The sequence below is a fragment of the Oncorhynchus masou genome, chromosome 8 (assembly GCF_036934945.1).
Source record: "Oncorhynchus masou masou isolate Uvic2021 chromosome 8, UVic_Omas_1.1, whole genome shotgun sequence".
Classification (NCBI taxonomy): Eukaryota; Metazoa; Chordata; class Actinopteri; order Salmoniformes; family Salmonidae; genus Oncorhynchus; species Oncorhynchus masou.
Window position 1 is genome coordinate 24,173,171 of NC_088219.1, and position 16,424 is coordinate 24,189,594.

Consider the following 16,424-nt stretch of genomic DNA (forward strand, 5'->3'; position numbering starts at 1 on the left):
CATGTTACCAGACACCTTGCCCTGATTAAAAGCAGTGGTGCGCGCTTTCAGTTTCACGCGAATGCTGCCATCAATCCACGGTTTCTGGTTAGGGAATGTTTTAATCGTTGCTATGGGAACGACATCTTCAACGCACGTTCTAATGAACTCGCACACCGAATCAGCGTATTCGTCAATGTTGTTATCTGACGCAATACGAAACATGTCCCAGTCCACGTGATGGAAGCAGTCTTGGAAAGTGGAGTCAGCTTGGTCGGACCAGCGTTGGACAGGCCTCAGCGTGGGAGCTTCTTGTTTCAGTTTCTGTCTGTAGGCAGGGATCAGCAAAATGGAGTCGTGGTCAGCTTTTCCGAAAGGGGGGCGGGGCAGGGCCTTATATGTGTCGCGGAAGTTAGAGTAACAGTGATCCAAGGTTTTTCACCCCTGGTTGCGCATTCGATATGCTGATAAAATTTAGGGAGTCTTGTTTTCAGATTAGCCTTGTTAAAATCCCCAGCAACAATGAATGCAGCCTCCGGATAAATGGTTTCCAGTTTGCAAAGAGTTAAATAAAGTTTGTTCAGAGCCATCGATGTGTCTGCTTGGGGGGGGATATATACGGCTGTGATTATAATCGAAGAGAATTCTCTTGGTAGATAATGCGGTCTACATTTGATTGTGAGGAATTCTAAATCAGGTGAACAGAAGGATTTGAGTTCTTTCATCGCATCATGTCTCGTTAGCCATAAGGCATACGCCCCCACCCCTCTTCTTACCAGAAAGGTGTTTGTTTCTGTCGGCGCGATGCGTGGAGAAACCCGTTGGCTGCACCGCTTCGGATAGCGTCTCTCCAGTGAGCCATGTTTCCGTGAAGCACAGAACGTTACAGTCTCTGATGTCCCTCTGGAATGCTACCCTTGCTCGGATTTCATCAACCTTGTTGTCAAGAGACTGGACATTGGCAAGAAGAATGCTAGGGAGTGGTGCACGATGTGCCCGTCTCGGTAGTCTGACCAGAAGACCGCCTCGTTTCCCTCTTTTTCTGAGTCGTTTTTTTGGGTCGCTGCATGCGATCCATTCCGTTGTCCTGTTTGTAAGGCAGAACACAGGATCCGCGTCGCGAAAAACATATTCTTGGTCGTACTGATGGTGAGTTGACGCTGATCTTATATTCAGGAATTCTTCTCGACTGTATGTAATTAAACCTAAGATGTCCTGGGGTACTAATGTAAGAAATAACACGTAAAAAAAACAAAAAACTGCAGTTTCCTAGGAACGCGAAGCGAGGCGGACATCTCTGTCGGCGCCGGAAGTAACCTTGTTTGAGGTCAGTAGGTCACATGACCAAGGAGCTATTGAAATTTGAATGTAAAAAATATAGGAATACTGCTCAGATTTCCACATGTTTATTAGCTTTGCAAAACAAATTAATGCCCAAATCGTGAAAATAAGACCTGTGCAATGTTGTGCACAATTTTTCCAACATGACACTTATTTGGAGTGGCTCAAGTGGTTTGAAAGCGCGGATATCCGTTGAATATCCAAACTGAAACTGTCTTTACCTCTGTATGCAATTACTGATTTGGAGGAGTTCGTCATCATTATAATCCCATTTATTTCACAGGTGAACAGTAGATAGTAGACTTTACTGATATTGCCTTTGTTGTTGTTGATGACATTACTACGTAGCCATAGAATTAGGCATTAGAATACTAACAGTAATTTAATAGGATCTCTATGAGCATAAAGGGTTTATCATAGTCCAAAACATGTACGCACATGCACAGCAGTGTTCTAGAATATTGGACCGCTGGCTTCCATACTTTTTCAAATCCTCAGTGCAGCTCAAGAAATTTCTCCAACTGTCAACATATTAAAATCAAGAGGATGCGTACCGGAGACGCGTTGGTTGGGAACTGTGAGGTGCGAGTTCCCCCTCGGATGGTGATCTCAAACCTGTGTAGCAATGTCACAGTGGGACACTGGATTATTGCGTCCTAGCGTCTGTGGACTATGATTTACGCTTAACACTACAACAAGTATAATAAAATCTCGGAAGACAGAGACATCTCATGCTTTTCTAAATTATACTTCATACTTAGTCTTCTGAATGAATAAATGCTTGTTTTTGTAGCATAAGAAAAACAGACAAGCACTCAGTTGGCATTTATTTAAATTGGTTTATTACTTTATTATATAAACAAATACAACCTCTTGAAAATCAACAAAACAACGATTGCCAAGATTTGATTCCAAAACAGATCTGTGCAAATAAGGTCATTTGTTTGCCAACCCACCTTCCTTACCCCCAACCCCCTAACTTTGCCCTTCCCCCTAACCCGTCTTGTCTCATTCACAGAACAGAAGATGAGACCAACCACTCCACTGGAGCTCCAGATTCACTTGCGTTGTATGCCTGAGAAGCATAACAGAAACAAAATACAGGTACTGACTGTATTTGTGAGATAAGTCATAACTATGACGGTTTATTGAGAGGAAATTACATCACTCCTATACTTGTCTACACACCAGTGCTTGCTTTAGCAGTGAATCTTACCAAACAGCAGGACTGGGGTTAATACATTCAAACTCAGGAATTCAATAGAAAGTTGGTTAATGAATTGAAGCAAAATATTGTCAATGACAATTTTCCAAATTAAATGAATTAGATGGAATTGATCCACCCCTGCCTAATCAAAACATCTGTATACCAAGCTACTGATGGTTATCTAGAAACATGGGTGTCACCTGGGTGCTAGGCTCCCGGTTTAAGCCGATTTATAGTAGCTAGCAACAGTAGTGATGTTGAACGGAACAGCAGTCAAGTAGAGTGAGAATGCAGCATCTCAGATTGCTATAGAATAGTAAGTATGTTTTTCTCTCGTCCCAAAACACACACACAGAGACAGAGAGAGAGACAGAGAGAGAGACAGAGAGAAAAGCAGCCATTGGTTAACATTGGAGGTCCGGGTTTAAGTCTTGCAGAAAAACAAAGAGTCCTCAACAAGGCAATGTGGTGTTATTGTCCAGCGGGAAGTGAAAAGTGCTTTGGCCGGAGAGGATGTTTGTGTGTGTGCAACAAATCTGTGTTCATGAAGGGGATGACAAAATGAATCATCTGGATCGCTGCTTTAAACATTCTTACACACTCTACCCTTTTCTCTCTCCTCACACACACACACCCCTATTGTCATCTCCCCTCCATGTGCACACACCCCTTTTGTCATCTCCCCTCCATGTGCACACACCCCTATTGTCATCTCCCCTCCATGTGCACACACCTACTACAGTCTCTTGTGATTCACTGCTGTATAGTTGAAGTCTGAACCTGAAACAATGGCATTCATATTGGAAGGACATTTTGCGCAATTTGAGGTATTGACTTAGGGCCCTATCCAATCAAACCTCAGAAGCAGGTTTGCCGGTTACGTGAAATACAAACATTTTTCCTGTGCGGGGTTAAGTAAGATGCGTTTGCATTTATTTTGATTTTACACTGACTGAATAAAAAAAATGAAACATTCTAACAGTGCAAGAATAATAATGTTTTTAAGATATCCAGACATCAAACCCAGGTTTGAGTGAATAGAGCCCATGTGTTCAGTAAGTCTTCACTATGGCAGAGTGTACTTTGTAGACTGAAAACTGGGAAGTTGCTAAGTAGAGCTGAAAGAAAGTTATTCCTTAAAAGGGAATCACCAGAAATATTTCTAAATGGCAACAAATGGAATAACTCTAAATGGCAACATTGATAAAAAATAATTTCAAAAATAATTTGCAGTTAAAAATCGAAAATAACAAAAAGGCTACCAAATCAAAGCTAACATTTGAAATAAACTGGGAGATAATAGTTAATAATTTGCCAGTAAGGATAGTTAGTTTATATTATAAACTGGGTGGTTAGAGCCCTGAATGCTGATTGGCTGACAGCTGTGGTATGTATAAAACATTTTTTTTTTTTTACAGCTCTAATTACATTGGTAACCAGTTTATAATAGCAATAAGGCACCTCTGGGGTTTGTGGTATATGGCCAATATGCCACGTCTAAGGGCTGTATCCAGGCACTCCACCATGCGTCGTGCATAAGAACAGCCTTTAGCCGTGGTATGTTGACCGTATTCCCCAAACCACCTGAGGTGCCTTATTGCTTACTTATAGTGCTCCTCTCAAAAAATATTAAATGACACTTTTCCTCTACCGGTTTCTGTGGTAAACAAAATGTGTCGTTCTGCAGATATGATTGAAAGCTGTCATTTGTAGCGTCAACTCCAATTGGTCCTGACAGTTTTACCTGTCCATCTGCTGGCCAATGAACTTGCAGCTATCACCGCAGAGTGTCCTCCCCACGTGTATGTGCCGAATAGGACTGCAGGGTGTCTATGGGTTGGTAGGGAAAGCTTACATTCTCAGCACACACACATACCAGCCATTCCCTTGTCCCCTCCTCTAACCGATGCTCGTAATGATGTTTCATATAATAATGTGGACATGAAGTCTCCTTGCGTTGCTCACCCGGAGGTCCTGTTGGTGTGGCGCTGTGAGTTTTGGCTGCAAGTTCTCACAGTGATGTATCTCTCATTGTGATGAGTTCTCGTGAGTTCTCATAGCGACGTCTGGTGAGTTTCTGAAGCGACGTCTGGTGAGTTCTCATAGCGACGTCTGGTGAGTTTCTGAAGCGACGTCTGGTGAGTTCTCATAGCGACGTCTGGTGAGTTCTCATAGCGACGTCTGGTGAGTTTCTGAAGCGACGTCTGGTGAGTTTCTGAAGCGACGTCTGGTGAGTTTCTGAAGCGACGTCTGGTGAGTTTCTGAAGCGACGTCTGGTGAGTTTCTGAAGCGACGTCTGGTGAGTTTCTGAAGCGACGTCTGGTGAGTTTCTGAAGCGACGTCTGGTGAGTTCTCATAGTGATGCCTTGTGAGTTCTGATAGGGATGTCTCATCAGTTCTCATAGGGAGGTCTCATTGGTGTGTGGACGTGAGTTTTCCTCCTCCAGCAGGGCGATGCGTTGTTTGAGCATGCGAACCTGTGTCTCGTGGCGCTCCACCATGGCCATCATCTGAGCCTCCAGCTTTTTCAGCTTACCCTGGTGCTTTTTCTTGGCCTTCTCATATGCAGCCACCAGGTTACTGGACAGAGGAAAGAGAGAAGAGAGAGAGACAGGTTAGAGAGGAGAGACAGAGTCAAATAGCTAGACAGGAAAATGCAGACAGATGAATTGACTTCAGTGTTGATGTGGTGGGTCAAGTCACAGAGGTACTAAGGGGTTGAAGTAAAATATAAATGGTTAGATGTAGCAACTAAGCGTCAATGTGTTTTAAGAGGAGAATTGTGTTTGTGCTATCCATAAAGAATAGTGCATTAATTCACCCATTTCCCACTAGATGGCAACCCCTGTATTACAATGCAAGCCAACTACTGTTATAAAAGATCAGAATCCTAACAATAGCTCCAATAAACTCATTGGATTGTTGAATGAATACATCTTCTTTATACAGTGGGGCAAAAAAGTATTTAGTCAGCCACCAATTGTGCAAGTTCTCCCACTTAAAAAGATGAGAGAGGCCTGTAATTTTCATCATAGGTACACTTCAACTATGACAGACAAAATGAGAAAATCACATTGTAGGATTTTTTATGAATTTATTTGCAAATTATGGTGGAAAATAAGTATTTGGTCAATAACAAAAGTTTATCTCAATACTTTTTTATATTCCCTTTGCCTCGCAATGACAGAGGTCAAACGTTTTCTGTAAGTCTTCACAAGGTTTTCACACACTTTTGCTGGTATTTTGGCCCATTCCTCCATGCAGATCTCCTCTAGAGCAGTGATGTTTTGGGGCTGTTGCTGGGCAACACGGACTTTCAACTCCCTGCAAATATTTTCTATGGGGTTGAGATCTGGAGACTGGCTAGGCCACTCCAGGACCTTGAAATGCTGAAGCCACTTCTTCGTTGCCCGGGCGGTGTGTTTGGGATCATTGTCATGCTGAACGACCCAGCCACGTTTAATCTTCAATGCCGTTGCTGATGGAAGGAGGTTTTCACTCAAAATCTCACGATACATGGCCCCATTCATTCTTTCCTTTACACGGATCAGTCGTCCTGGTCCCTTTGCAGAAAAACAGCCCCAAAGCATGATGTTTCCACCCCCATGCTTCACAGTAGGTATGGTGTTCTTTGGATGCAACTCCGCATTCTTTGTCCTCCAAACACGACAAGTTGAGTTTTTACCAAAAAGTTATATCTGACCATATGACATTCTCCCAATCTTCTTCTGGATCATCCAAATGCTCTCTAGCAAACTTCAGACGGGCCTGGACATGTACTGGCTTAAGCAGGGGGACACGTCTGGCACTGCAGGTTTTGAGTCCCTGGCGGCGTAGTGTGTTACTGATGGTAGGCTTTGTTACTTTGGTCCCAGCTCTCTGCAGCTCATTCACTAGGTCCCCCCGTGTGGTTCTGGGATTTTTGCTCACCGTTCATGTGATAATTTTGACCCCACGGGGTGAGATCTTGCGTGGAGCCCCAGATCGAGGGAGATTATCAGTGGTATTGTATGTCTTCCTTCCTAATAATTGCTCCCACAGTTGATTTCTTCAAACCAAGCTGCTTACCTATTGCAGATTCAGTCTTCCCAGCCTGGTGCTGGTCTACAATTTTGTTTCTAGTGTCCTTTGACAGCTCTTTGGTCTTGGCCATAGTGGAGTTTGGAGTATGACTGTTTGAGGTTGTGGACAGGTGTCTTTTATACTGATAACAAGTTCAAACAGGTGCCATTAATACAGGTAACGAGTGGAGGACAGAGGAGCCTCTTAAAGAAGAAGTTACAGGTCTGTGAGAGCCAGAAATCTTGTTTGTTTGTAGGTGACCAAATACTTATTTTCCACCATAATTTGCAAATAAATTCATTAAAAATCCTACAATGTGATTTTCTGTTTTTTTCCCCCTCATTTTGTCTGTCATAGTTGAAGTGTACCTATGATGAAAATTACAGGCCTCTCTCATCTTTTTAAGTGGGAGAACTTGCACAATTGGTGGCTGACTAAATACTTTTTTGCTCCACTATATATGGGTAGCCATATACAACCCCCCCCCACACACACACACACACACACACACACAATAAAGCCAAATGTATTTTCTACAAACATTTTCACTTTTAATCACAAAAATTATTTCCTCTGAGTGTTACTATGGTTACCTGTTTTCCCGTATTTCCCATGAGTGTTACTATGGTTACCTGTTTGCCCGTTTCAGATCGTTGACGAACTCGGCACTCTGCTGGTGGCGGACCTCGCTACTCTTGGTTAGTCTTTCCAGCGCTGCCACTAGCTCCTGGACACGCCCCTTTAGCTTCTTCTCCCTGAGACACACACACGGGATGAGTCAGGAACACACACACACACACAGCAGATAGACAGACATCCACACAGAGATACACGTGCACACACAGTGCGCTGGGGTTTTTACCGTCTCAGTGCGTTGGTGAGCTCTGCTGCCAGGTCGCTATCATTCAGTGTCCTCAGGTCTGATAGGCTGATGGCCGGAGAGTCTCCACAATCCTGGAACATAACAATACCATGAAGAGCTGGTCTACAACCATACAGTGCTAATACTAATCATTATCATACTACGCCTGGTGAAGTGATGGGCTGAGGTGATTAGGCTGCCTACAGATCAAACACTTAAGCGTAATTAACGGTGTTGTAGTCAATCGACTGCTCTTCCCTCTGCCAGCCTCTAGCTGACTCAACGTTTAACCAGTCAACTTCTAGTAAGTCTTTGTTTTCATTTTCAAAAATCCACTGGAGCTGACATGCTTGATCCATTTTTGCTGCAGCTCTCGCTCCCGTTTTCTGAATCATTAACTCATATTTTTTACTTAACGATTATATCTGGGACTATTCCCAAGGTTTGGAAGGCGGCCCATGTACTCCCGCTTAACAAAGGTGGTGACCCTTGTGATCTAAATATATATATATATATATTACACACACACACACACACACACACACACACACACACACACACACACACACACACACACACACACACACATAGTTGAAGTCGGAGGTTTACATACAACTTAGCCAACTACATTTGAACTCACGTTTTCACAATTCCTGACATTTAATACTAGTAAAAATCCCCTGTCTTAGGTCAGTTAGGATCACCACTTTACTTTATGAATGTGAAATGTCAGAATAATAGTAGAGAGAATTATTTCTTTCAGCTTTTATTACTTTCATCATATTCCCAGTGCACCAGTCCCTCCTGCAGCAAAGCACCACGACAACATGATGCTGCCACCCTGTGCACCACACTTTTTTTCTGATGTCTTGGCTGATTTCTTTTGATTTTCCCATGATGTCAAGCAAAGAGACACTGAGTTTGAAGGTAGGCCTTGAAATACATCCACAGGTACACCTCCAATTGACTCAAATTATGTCAATTAGCCTATCAGAAGCTTCTAAAGCCATGACATCATTTTCCGCAATTCTCCAAGCTGTTTAAAGGCACAGTCAACTAAGTGTATGTAAACTTCTGACCCACTGAATTATAAGTGAAATAATCTGTCTGTAAATAATTGTTGGAAAAATTACTTGTGTCATGCACAAAGTAGATGTCCTAAACGACTTGCCAAAGTAGTTTGTTAACAAGACTTCTGTGGAGTGGTTGAAAAACAAGTTTTTTTTATGACAACAACCTAACTGTATGTACACTTCCAACTTCAACTGTATATATATACAGTTATATCGCTGCAACTATATGCAGACTGTAACTACCATTTGGATATCAAAATGTTTACCCCTTTTTCTCCACAATTTCGCAAAAAAAAAAAATGTTTACCCCCTTTTTCTCCCCAATTTCGTGATATCCAATTGGTAGTTACAGTCTTGTCCATCGCTGCAACTCCCATATGGACTCGGGTATAGGCGAATGTTGAGAGCCCTGCATCCTCCAAAACACAACTCTGCCAAACCGCACTGCTTCTTGACACATTGCTCGCTTAACCTGGAAGCCAGCCACACCAATATGTCGGAGGAAACACAGTACACCTGGCGAACGTGTCAGCGTGCATGCGCCTGACCCGCCACAGGAGTTGCTAGAGAGCGATGGGACAAGGACATCCCAGCTGGCCAAACCCTCCCCTAACCCGGACGACGCTGGGCCAATTGTGCACCACCTCATGGGTCTCCCGGTTGCGGGCGGTTGCAACACAGCCTGGAATCGAACCAGGATCTGTAGTGACACAGTTAGCAGTGTGTTGCAGTGCCTTAGACAGCTGCACCACTCAGGAGGCCCTGATCTAAATAATACAAAAATTACCCTATTTGTAAACTTTCTTGCTTAGCTAAAATATTAGATTCCTTGATTAATTCCCAGCTAAGAGCTTCATTTTCTTTGAAATGTACATCAGTCGGGGTTTAGACCAGGTCTTAGCACTATCTCTGCTGCATCCCTAGTTATAAATTATGTGGTTAATTGTATGGATAGAAAGACATTGATCTGCCAAAGGCTTTCGATACGGATCACTCACTGCTAATTCAGAGGCTTCCCTCAATTGGCCTAGACCAGGCTGTATGTAAAAGGTAAAACAATTTACTTGACAGATAGAACTCAATGTACAGTACTATATATCTACTGATGGTGTTGAATCAGGTTTCCTGGATATTACAAAAGGTGTCCCGCAGGGGTCGATTCTGGGTCCTGCACTTTTTACTGTTTAAATTAACAATATCGACTTGTCTGTAAAAAATTGTAACCTGCACTTTTATGCCGATGATAGTGTTGTGTATACTATTGCCCCCATGGTTGACCAGGCTCTCTCTCAACTACAGTCTGCCGTCAATGTATTACAGAAAAACTTTCTTGACCTGGAATTAGTACTGAATGCAGATAAAACTATGTTGTTCTCTAGAGCGCATCAAAATAAGTCTGATGATATTAGCATGTGTACTTTAGATGGTGTCCATATTGATCGTGTACCTGCTAACAAATATCTGGGCATCTGGATAGGTGAAAAGCTGTCTTTTAAAAAACATATTGATGAGTCTCTTCTATAGAAATATGTCATGCCTCTCGCTAAATAGTAGAAAGCAGATTATTCAGTTTAAATTTCTATCAGTCCTAGACTATAGCGACATCTATATGTTCGCAGCTGCCACTACATTAAAGACATCAGATGCAGTTTATCATAGCGCACTGCGCTTTATGACGGGCACCAATTTTAGTAATCATTACTGGATTCTCTACCAGAAAATTGGTTGGCCCTCTTCAATGTCACCTAGGTTGATACATTGCTATCTTTTAAATTATATATCCCTTTTACAAAAAGTCCCACTGTACCAAACATCATCACTAGACATACAAGTTATCACACCTGGTCTCAGGGATGGTTAACTCTAGAAATTCCTTTGGTCTCTACTGAGATAACTAAAAGCTGATTTACATTTTTTTTTACACCTTATTTGTTGAACAATCTTCAAAACGTTCTAAAATGAGAATAGTAAAATTATTATAGCAAAATGATGAAAGCCAACGGGACAATATTCTAAAACACTGTTGTGCGTACACGTTTTGGACTCTGATCAGCGCTTTACAGTGATTAAGTTAACAAAGATCCCTTTATAATAACACATTCCATCATCGCATTTGGCTAATGTCATACAGTTTAGCAGAAGCGTTTTTACGATTTACACACGGGGGGAGGGTCCTTTAAAAAACTAATTTCATGCAATTCTACGTCATTTAGGCCTACATGAGAGGAGACATTATCAGAATATTTTTTACACTATGCAAAGGACCTAAATGAGTGGCTACTCTTGATGCTGTCAAACAGATTAAAAAAACAACCTCGGCCCGATTTCCAAAAAGCATTCATTGTCATTAACTTAGCCTTAAGATGCTTTTGGGAAACCGGGCCTTGGTCTTGACCTGGCCCAGGTCCAATACAAATAAAGGAGACACAGATTGTACAACATTAGGAGGAAATATATAAATATTATAGGCTACAAAATCAACTTTCCAGAGGCACTGACTCACACAATTATGAAGACAGCATGAATATGCGTAGCCTAGGCTTCTCACCGTACCAGTGATGGTCTCAAGATAGGCCTGAGTTACTTAAAAACATTGCTGTTCTTCAGAGTGTTTTTTTTTACCAAATTAATTTCTCTTTTCAGCAGTAGGAATTTGCTTTCCAAACGTATTTCCAGCAATTGTATTCTGATATTTGCAAAAGGCCTTTAGTCATTCACTGACAGCGCAAAGATAAATAAAATCTATAGAAATAGAATCCATAGAACGAAATTCAAGTCAGAACTGACAACCATTTTGAGCATACCCATGATATTTGTTGACGCTGAGAACGGAATATATATACATTTTGAAATAACATTCTTAGAACGTTCTTTGACCGTTTCCTGTGTTTTTTATGGAAAGTTTTCTTAATGTTTGAGAACAGGACTTGAAATTGAACCATGAGGAAACATAATGCTGAAGTACTGGAATTCCTACAGAAGAACATCGTTTCTCAACATTCTTTGAATGTTCTGAGAACTTTAAAAATAACCATGAGAAACCTGTATAAAATGTTATGGGAAAGTTCTATACAAAATGGCCATAGGACAACCACGCTTTTAGCAAGCTCTAAGAAACATATGGTTCTCAGAACACAGTGGTGGAAAAAGTACCCAATTGTGATACTTGAGTAAAAGTATAGATACCTTAATAGAAAGTTACTCAAGTAAAAGTCAGCCAGTAAAATACTACTTGAGTAAAAGTCTAAAGGTATTTGGTTTTAAATATACTTCAGTATCAATATTAAATGTAATTGCTAAAATATACTTAAATATAAAAAATTCCTTATATTAAGCAAAATATTAACAATTTTCTTGTTTTTTAAATTTACAGATAGCCAGGGGAACACTCCAACACTATGAAATTATTTACAAGAGATGCATTTGTGTTTAGTGAGTCTGCCAGCCCAGAGGCAGTAGAGATGACCAAGTATTAGCTTGATAAGTGAGTGAATTTGACAATTATTCTGTCCTGCTAAGCATTCAAAATGTAACGAGTACTTTTGGTTGTCAGGGAAAATGTATGGAGTAAAATCTTCAATATTTTCTTCAGGAATGTAGTGGAGTAAAAGTAAAAGCTGTAAAAATATGAATAGTAAAGTAATGTACAGATACTACTAAAGTAGTACTTTAAAGTATTTTTACTTCAGTACTTTACACCACTGTCAGAACGTTATGTGCTAGCTGGGTTCTATGGATAATATTTCTGTTGCCACAACACAACAAGCCATTCAATATTTGGCAAGAGTACTGCCCACATTAAGGTAGTGTTCAGACAGGAGTAATTTTATAATTTTGGAAATATTATTTACATTTATCAGGGGGTGCTGCAACACATTCAACGCCTCTACTTCCTGTGACTGTGCGATTTGGAGAAGCTAATCTGATCCTAGATCTGTGGTTAGGGGCAACTTTTACCTCAAGCTGTCACATGCAGTAAAAAGCTTGGTCTTATAGGTGGCAGTACTACCACCAACCCAGGGGAGAACGACTGCCCCCTCTCATTGAAACCATGAGGTTCAAGGCCTTCCAGTGTACTGCAGGCTGTTGTTTCCAGAAAGCAGGGTCCCCCACTATAATGAATAGGAAAATGGCAATCTTCGTGGTAAATATTAGTGTAAATAAAAACATTTTTAGAAGACAAACATGGTACCAATATTTGCTTCTATTACACCAGATGTATGTCCTTGAAACTATTACTTTAAAATAGCACACAAAAGTAATAAGGATAATTTAACAGCTAATGGCAGCCTGCAGTACACCAGCCAGCTTCCAACTTGAGATACTCAATAAGAGGGGTCAGCACTGAACTAGCCTGCAATGTCACTTCCTGGACTAGCTCGAACTGTGCATGTTATGTATACATAAACCCCCTTGAGACTTCAAACATGGTGTGACGTCTTCAATGGCTTTGTCCATTCATATAGTCAATGCTTCAACGACTTATCCCTTTGTATTGCCTTACACTTGGACTACAGAACAATACAGCTCGACTCACACTGGACAAGCATGTCAGAGTATTCATTGAGCATGCTACATGACTTATCGAGTTACAGGTATGCTGTCATACATTCAGGGCCTGCTATACTGCTAGCCTGATTTGATTACAGGGCTGTTGATGGAGATTGGAACATGGCTTCCATTAAGGTAGTGGGGAAATGGATATAGGAAGAGACAATGGAGGGGAAGATACTGGGAGATGCTGGTCAGTGTAGTGTGTGTGTGAGCGCAAGCGCGCACACACGTGTTGGGTAATTGCCTTTGTGCTGTGTGCATTTTGCTTGATTAGGCTTGCAGTGTGTGTGTGTGTCACAAACATCCACCGCTCCAGGTGATGAATGGCTCTGATCATGGGCTCTGACAGAGCGGAATGATCTAACATAGTGTGTGTGAGTGAGAGAGCATGCATGAGTATACACTCCCCCACAGTGGGAGGTATGTGTGGCTATTAGAGTCTACCCCCGTGTGTGAAATACAATCAAACAGGCCATTTCTAGACCCTAACTATAAGAATTGGTCTGTAGATATAAAAGGTAGCTGGTTTGAAAGCAGGGGGGGGGGGGAGCAATAATAGTGGCTGCTCTGTCTTTCACTCTGAAAAGCACTTGCATTTAAAGATGGCCCTTTGATTGGCACATTCAACGCTGGTTGCTCCTAGCAACCGAGGAGTAAGCCTTATTGAACAAACAGGGCTACAGTGATAGCAGGGAGAGTAGAGGGGGGCTCGAGATATAAGGTAGTGTGTATATGTGTGTCTGCACGTAAAGCTGTAAGGGTGCGTGTTGGAATGTTGTGTGCATGCCAAGAGATGTGAAGTGCATGTGTGTGTTCACGTAATCCCTGTCCCAACCGGGGGACATGGAAGGGCACTGTTATCGTATCCAATGGATTACAAGGCTAATGTAGTGTCACAAGCATTGGAAGCTCAAGGCTGTGATCAGAGAGAAGCACACCTCTATTCTATTCCTTTTCTTAATCCTGGCACACACACAAATACACAACTGATCTCTGTCTATATGTATTAAAGAAATGGGCAGAAAAGACTATGGATGGTGTGAGGGGCTTAGTGCTCTGATATCTAATTGATCTCCCAGACCTCTTGGAGTTCAGGTAAAAAAAAAAGTCTTTGATAGTTTAGAATTGCACTTGGGACTCTGGAAGTCCTAATTTGTCTACTTTCTCTTCCCATCCCCTCAGTTTCTTCTCCTCTTATGCAGTACAGTATCTCACTCTCAGACTTCACCTCCATTTGCCTTCCTTCCTCCTCTCTTTTCCTTTCTTGTACTCACCATTCTCTTTTCTCTCCCCCTTCTTCCACTTTTCCTCCCTCTCAATACTCTTAAGTCCATTCTTGTACTCTCCCCATCTCCAGGTTTATTTTTTATTTTTTTTATCTCTGTCACTGTGTGTATACAGTAGGACTCTCACAGACACACAGTGGCCCCTTCTCTAGGGCCACATCTCAGAGTACAGACCGACAGCTCCCCAGAGGAGAACCCCAACAGACTGAGACTTCTTTCTCACAAAGGAGACTTTCACTAAGGGGAGCACTAGTGTGCAACTGCCAACCTTTCAGAGTGACAGGCCCTCTCAGCTTTAGGACTGTTGTGTATGGGGGCTCAGAAAAGAAGCACTCATTCCAGGAGCCAAACATATACAGGCTGACAAGGTGTGAGGGAGACGGAGGAGGAAGAATGGGGGCAACAAGACAGAGGAGGGAGAGAGAGGGAAATGGGGGAGAGATACACTCCAACGAGAGGAGATCGAGAGAGACAGAGAGAGACGGGAGTGGACAGAGCTGTGACTCAGCCTCCAGCCTCTTCAATGATTCATGTGACTGACTGGTTCAGAGTGAATGCTGCTGCGTCCTGGAGAGAGACACACTGTCTACAAGCCTCAATCTCAATCCAAGCCTGAACCCTGCTTTGTGGTAGACCTGTTGGGTCTGGGGCTTGTGTTTCCATAGGTGGACAAGGTCTCTTTTCGGGTTGGAGAATTTAGAGGGCGTAAATGTGGGTGCACCCTCACCCTGGCACTTGCCCCTTCCATGCGGTCGGGGGGGGGCAAGTTTGGTTTGGGCCAAGTGTGTGTGCATGCGTGTGTGTTGTCCACACACCTTAGCGGCTTGGCTCTTGTCTTTACTACTACTCCCAGTGGAGCTGAGGGATCTCCTGCGCTGCTCCTGCTGCTCCTCCACTTCGGCCTTGAGGTGCTCGATGTGCACCAGGTAAGCCTGCTCCTGGGCCTCCCGCGTGCTCAGCCGCAGCTCCACCGCCTTCTTCTCCTTCTCCAGCAGGTAGAGCTGGGCCTTCAGCTCCGCCATCTCCTCCTGAGGGGGGAGGAAGGGTTAACAAGCTATAATATAAATATAATATAATATAAACAAGCTACAAGTTATTATTTTCATATTGTAACCATATGGAAGAAAGGGAAAAAGGGAGGGAGGAAATAAGGATAGACACTGAGTATACCAAACATCAAAGCTCATTACCGTGCACTTTCACCACCCTGTGAAGTTCATCATAACTTATTTCATCTGTAGCCTAATAAACGGCATGCTTTCCCAAGTCGTGGTGGGAGGATCACACAGCATGTCATCACGTGACTTCAAGTTTACTTCCATATGATGGTTATTATATCGATATTTCTCACATAATTAATTTTCTTGACACAAAAAGATCCCACCTCATGTAGTGTATTTTGTTTTGTCGACATTTGGAAAGTATACAGACACGGGTTCCAACAGGTCTGTTGTGACATTATTTATCCGACATGTACTTTACTCGCATTAAAAGGTTTGATGGAAACCGACAGTGACTCAATTAGCCCATATCCAGTTTTTTTTTTTAGATCGGTAAGTTATTCTAGCGGCCAGCTATCTGCACTTGTAGTAATCGTGGTTGAATTAACAACCGGGGGGACACCACTCTCACTCAGATATCATATTAAGAACTGCAAAAATGTCTCTCCACTACATGGCAAAATGAGTAGAATTGCATGAAAAGGCCCGTGTGTATGCTCTCCCTCCCACTCTCCTCTCCCCGCGCTCCCTCCTTCTCCCTCTCTCTCCCTCTCACCTTCATAGCCATGAGCTCCTGCATCAGCACAGCGTTCTCCAGGTCCAGACGGTGCGTGTCTCCCCGTGGCTTGACCTCAAGGCTGAGGGGGTCGACGTGAACGCTCTCTAGCTCCAGCATGGTCAGTTTGACTGCCGCACGGTCATTCTTTAGCTGCTGCACGTAGTCTTTCAGTCGCTGTTCGTCCTCCTTGGAGAAGTCTGTGTCGCACGAGCTGGTCGTGGAACTGGTGGTGCTGCACACACACAGACACACACAAAGATAGAGATATCATAGAATTTTGC

The 16,424-nt window shown here is 42.6% G+C and overlaps 1 protein-coding gene across 2 annotated transcripts in view; it reads right to left on the minus strand.

Moving 5' to 3' along the window:
* Positions 1-2,145: 2,145 nt before the first annotated feature.
* Positions 2,146-16,424, minus strand: part of LOC135544425 (colorectal mutant cancer protein-like) — a 129,509-nt gene continuing 115,230 nt past the window's right edge. For both annotated transcript variants that reach the window (XM_064972019.1, XM_064972020.1), the window contains 5 exons: positions 16,141-16,375; positions 15,180-15,392; positions 7,452-7,543; positions 7,222-7,344; positions 2,146-5,107 (listed from right to left, as the gene is read on the minus strand). In XM_064972019.1, the coding sequence (XP_064828091.1) occupies positions 4,927-5,107; positions 7,222-7,344; positions 7,452-7,543; positions 15,180-15,392; positions 16,141-16,375 (844 nt within the window). In that variant the 3' untranslated portion in view covers positions 2,146-4,926. The remainder of the gene's footprint in view (positions 5,108-7,221; positions 7,345-7,451; positions 7,544-15,179; positions 15,393-16,140; positions 16,376-16,424) is intronic.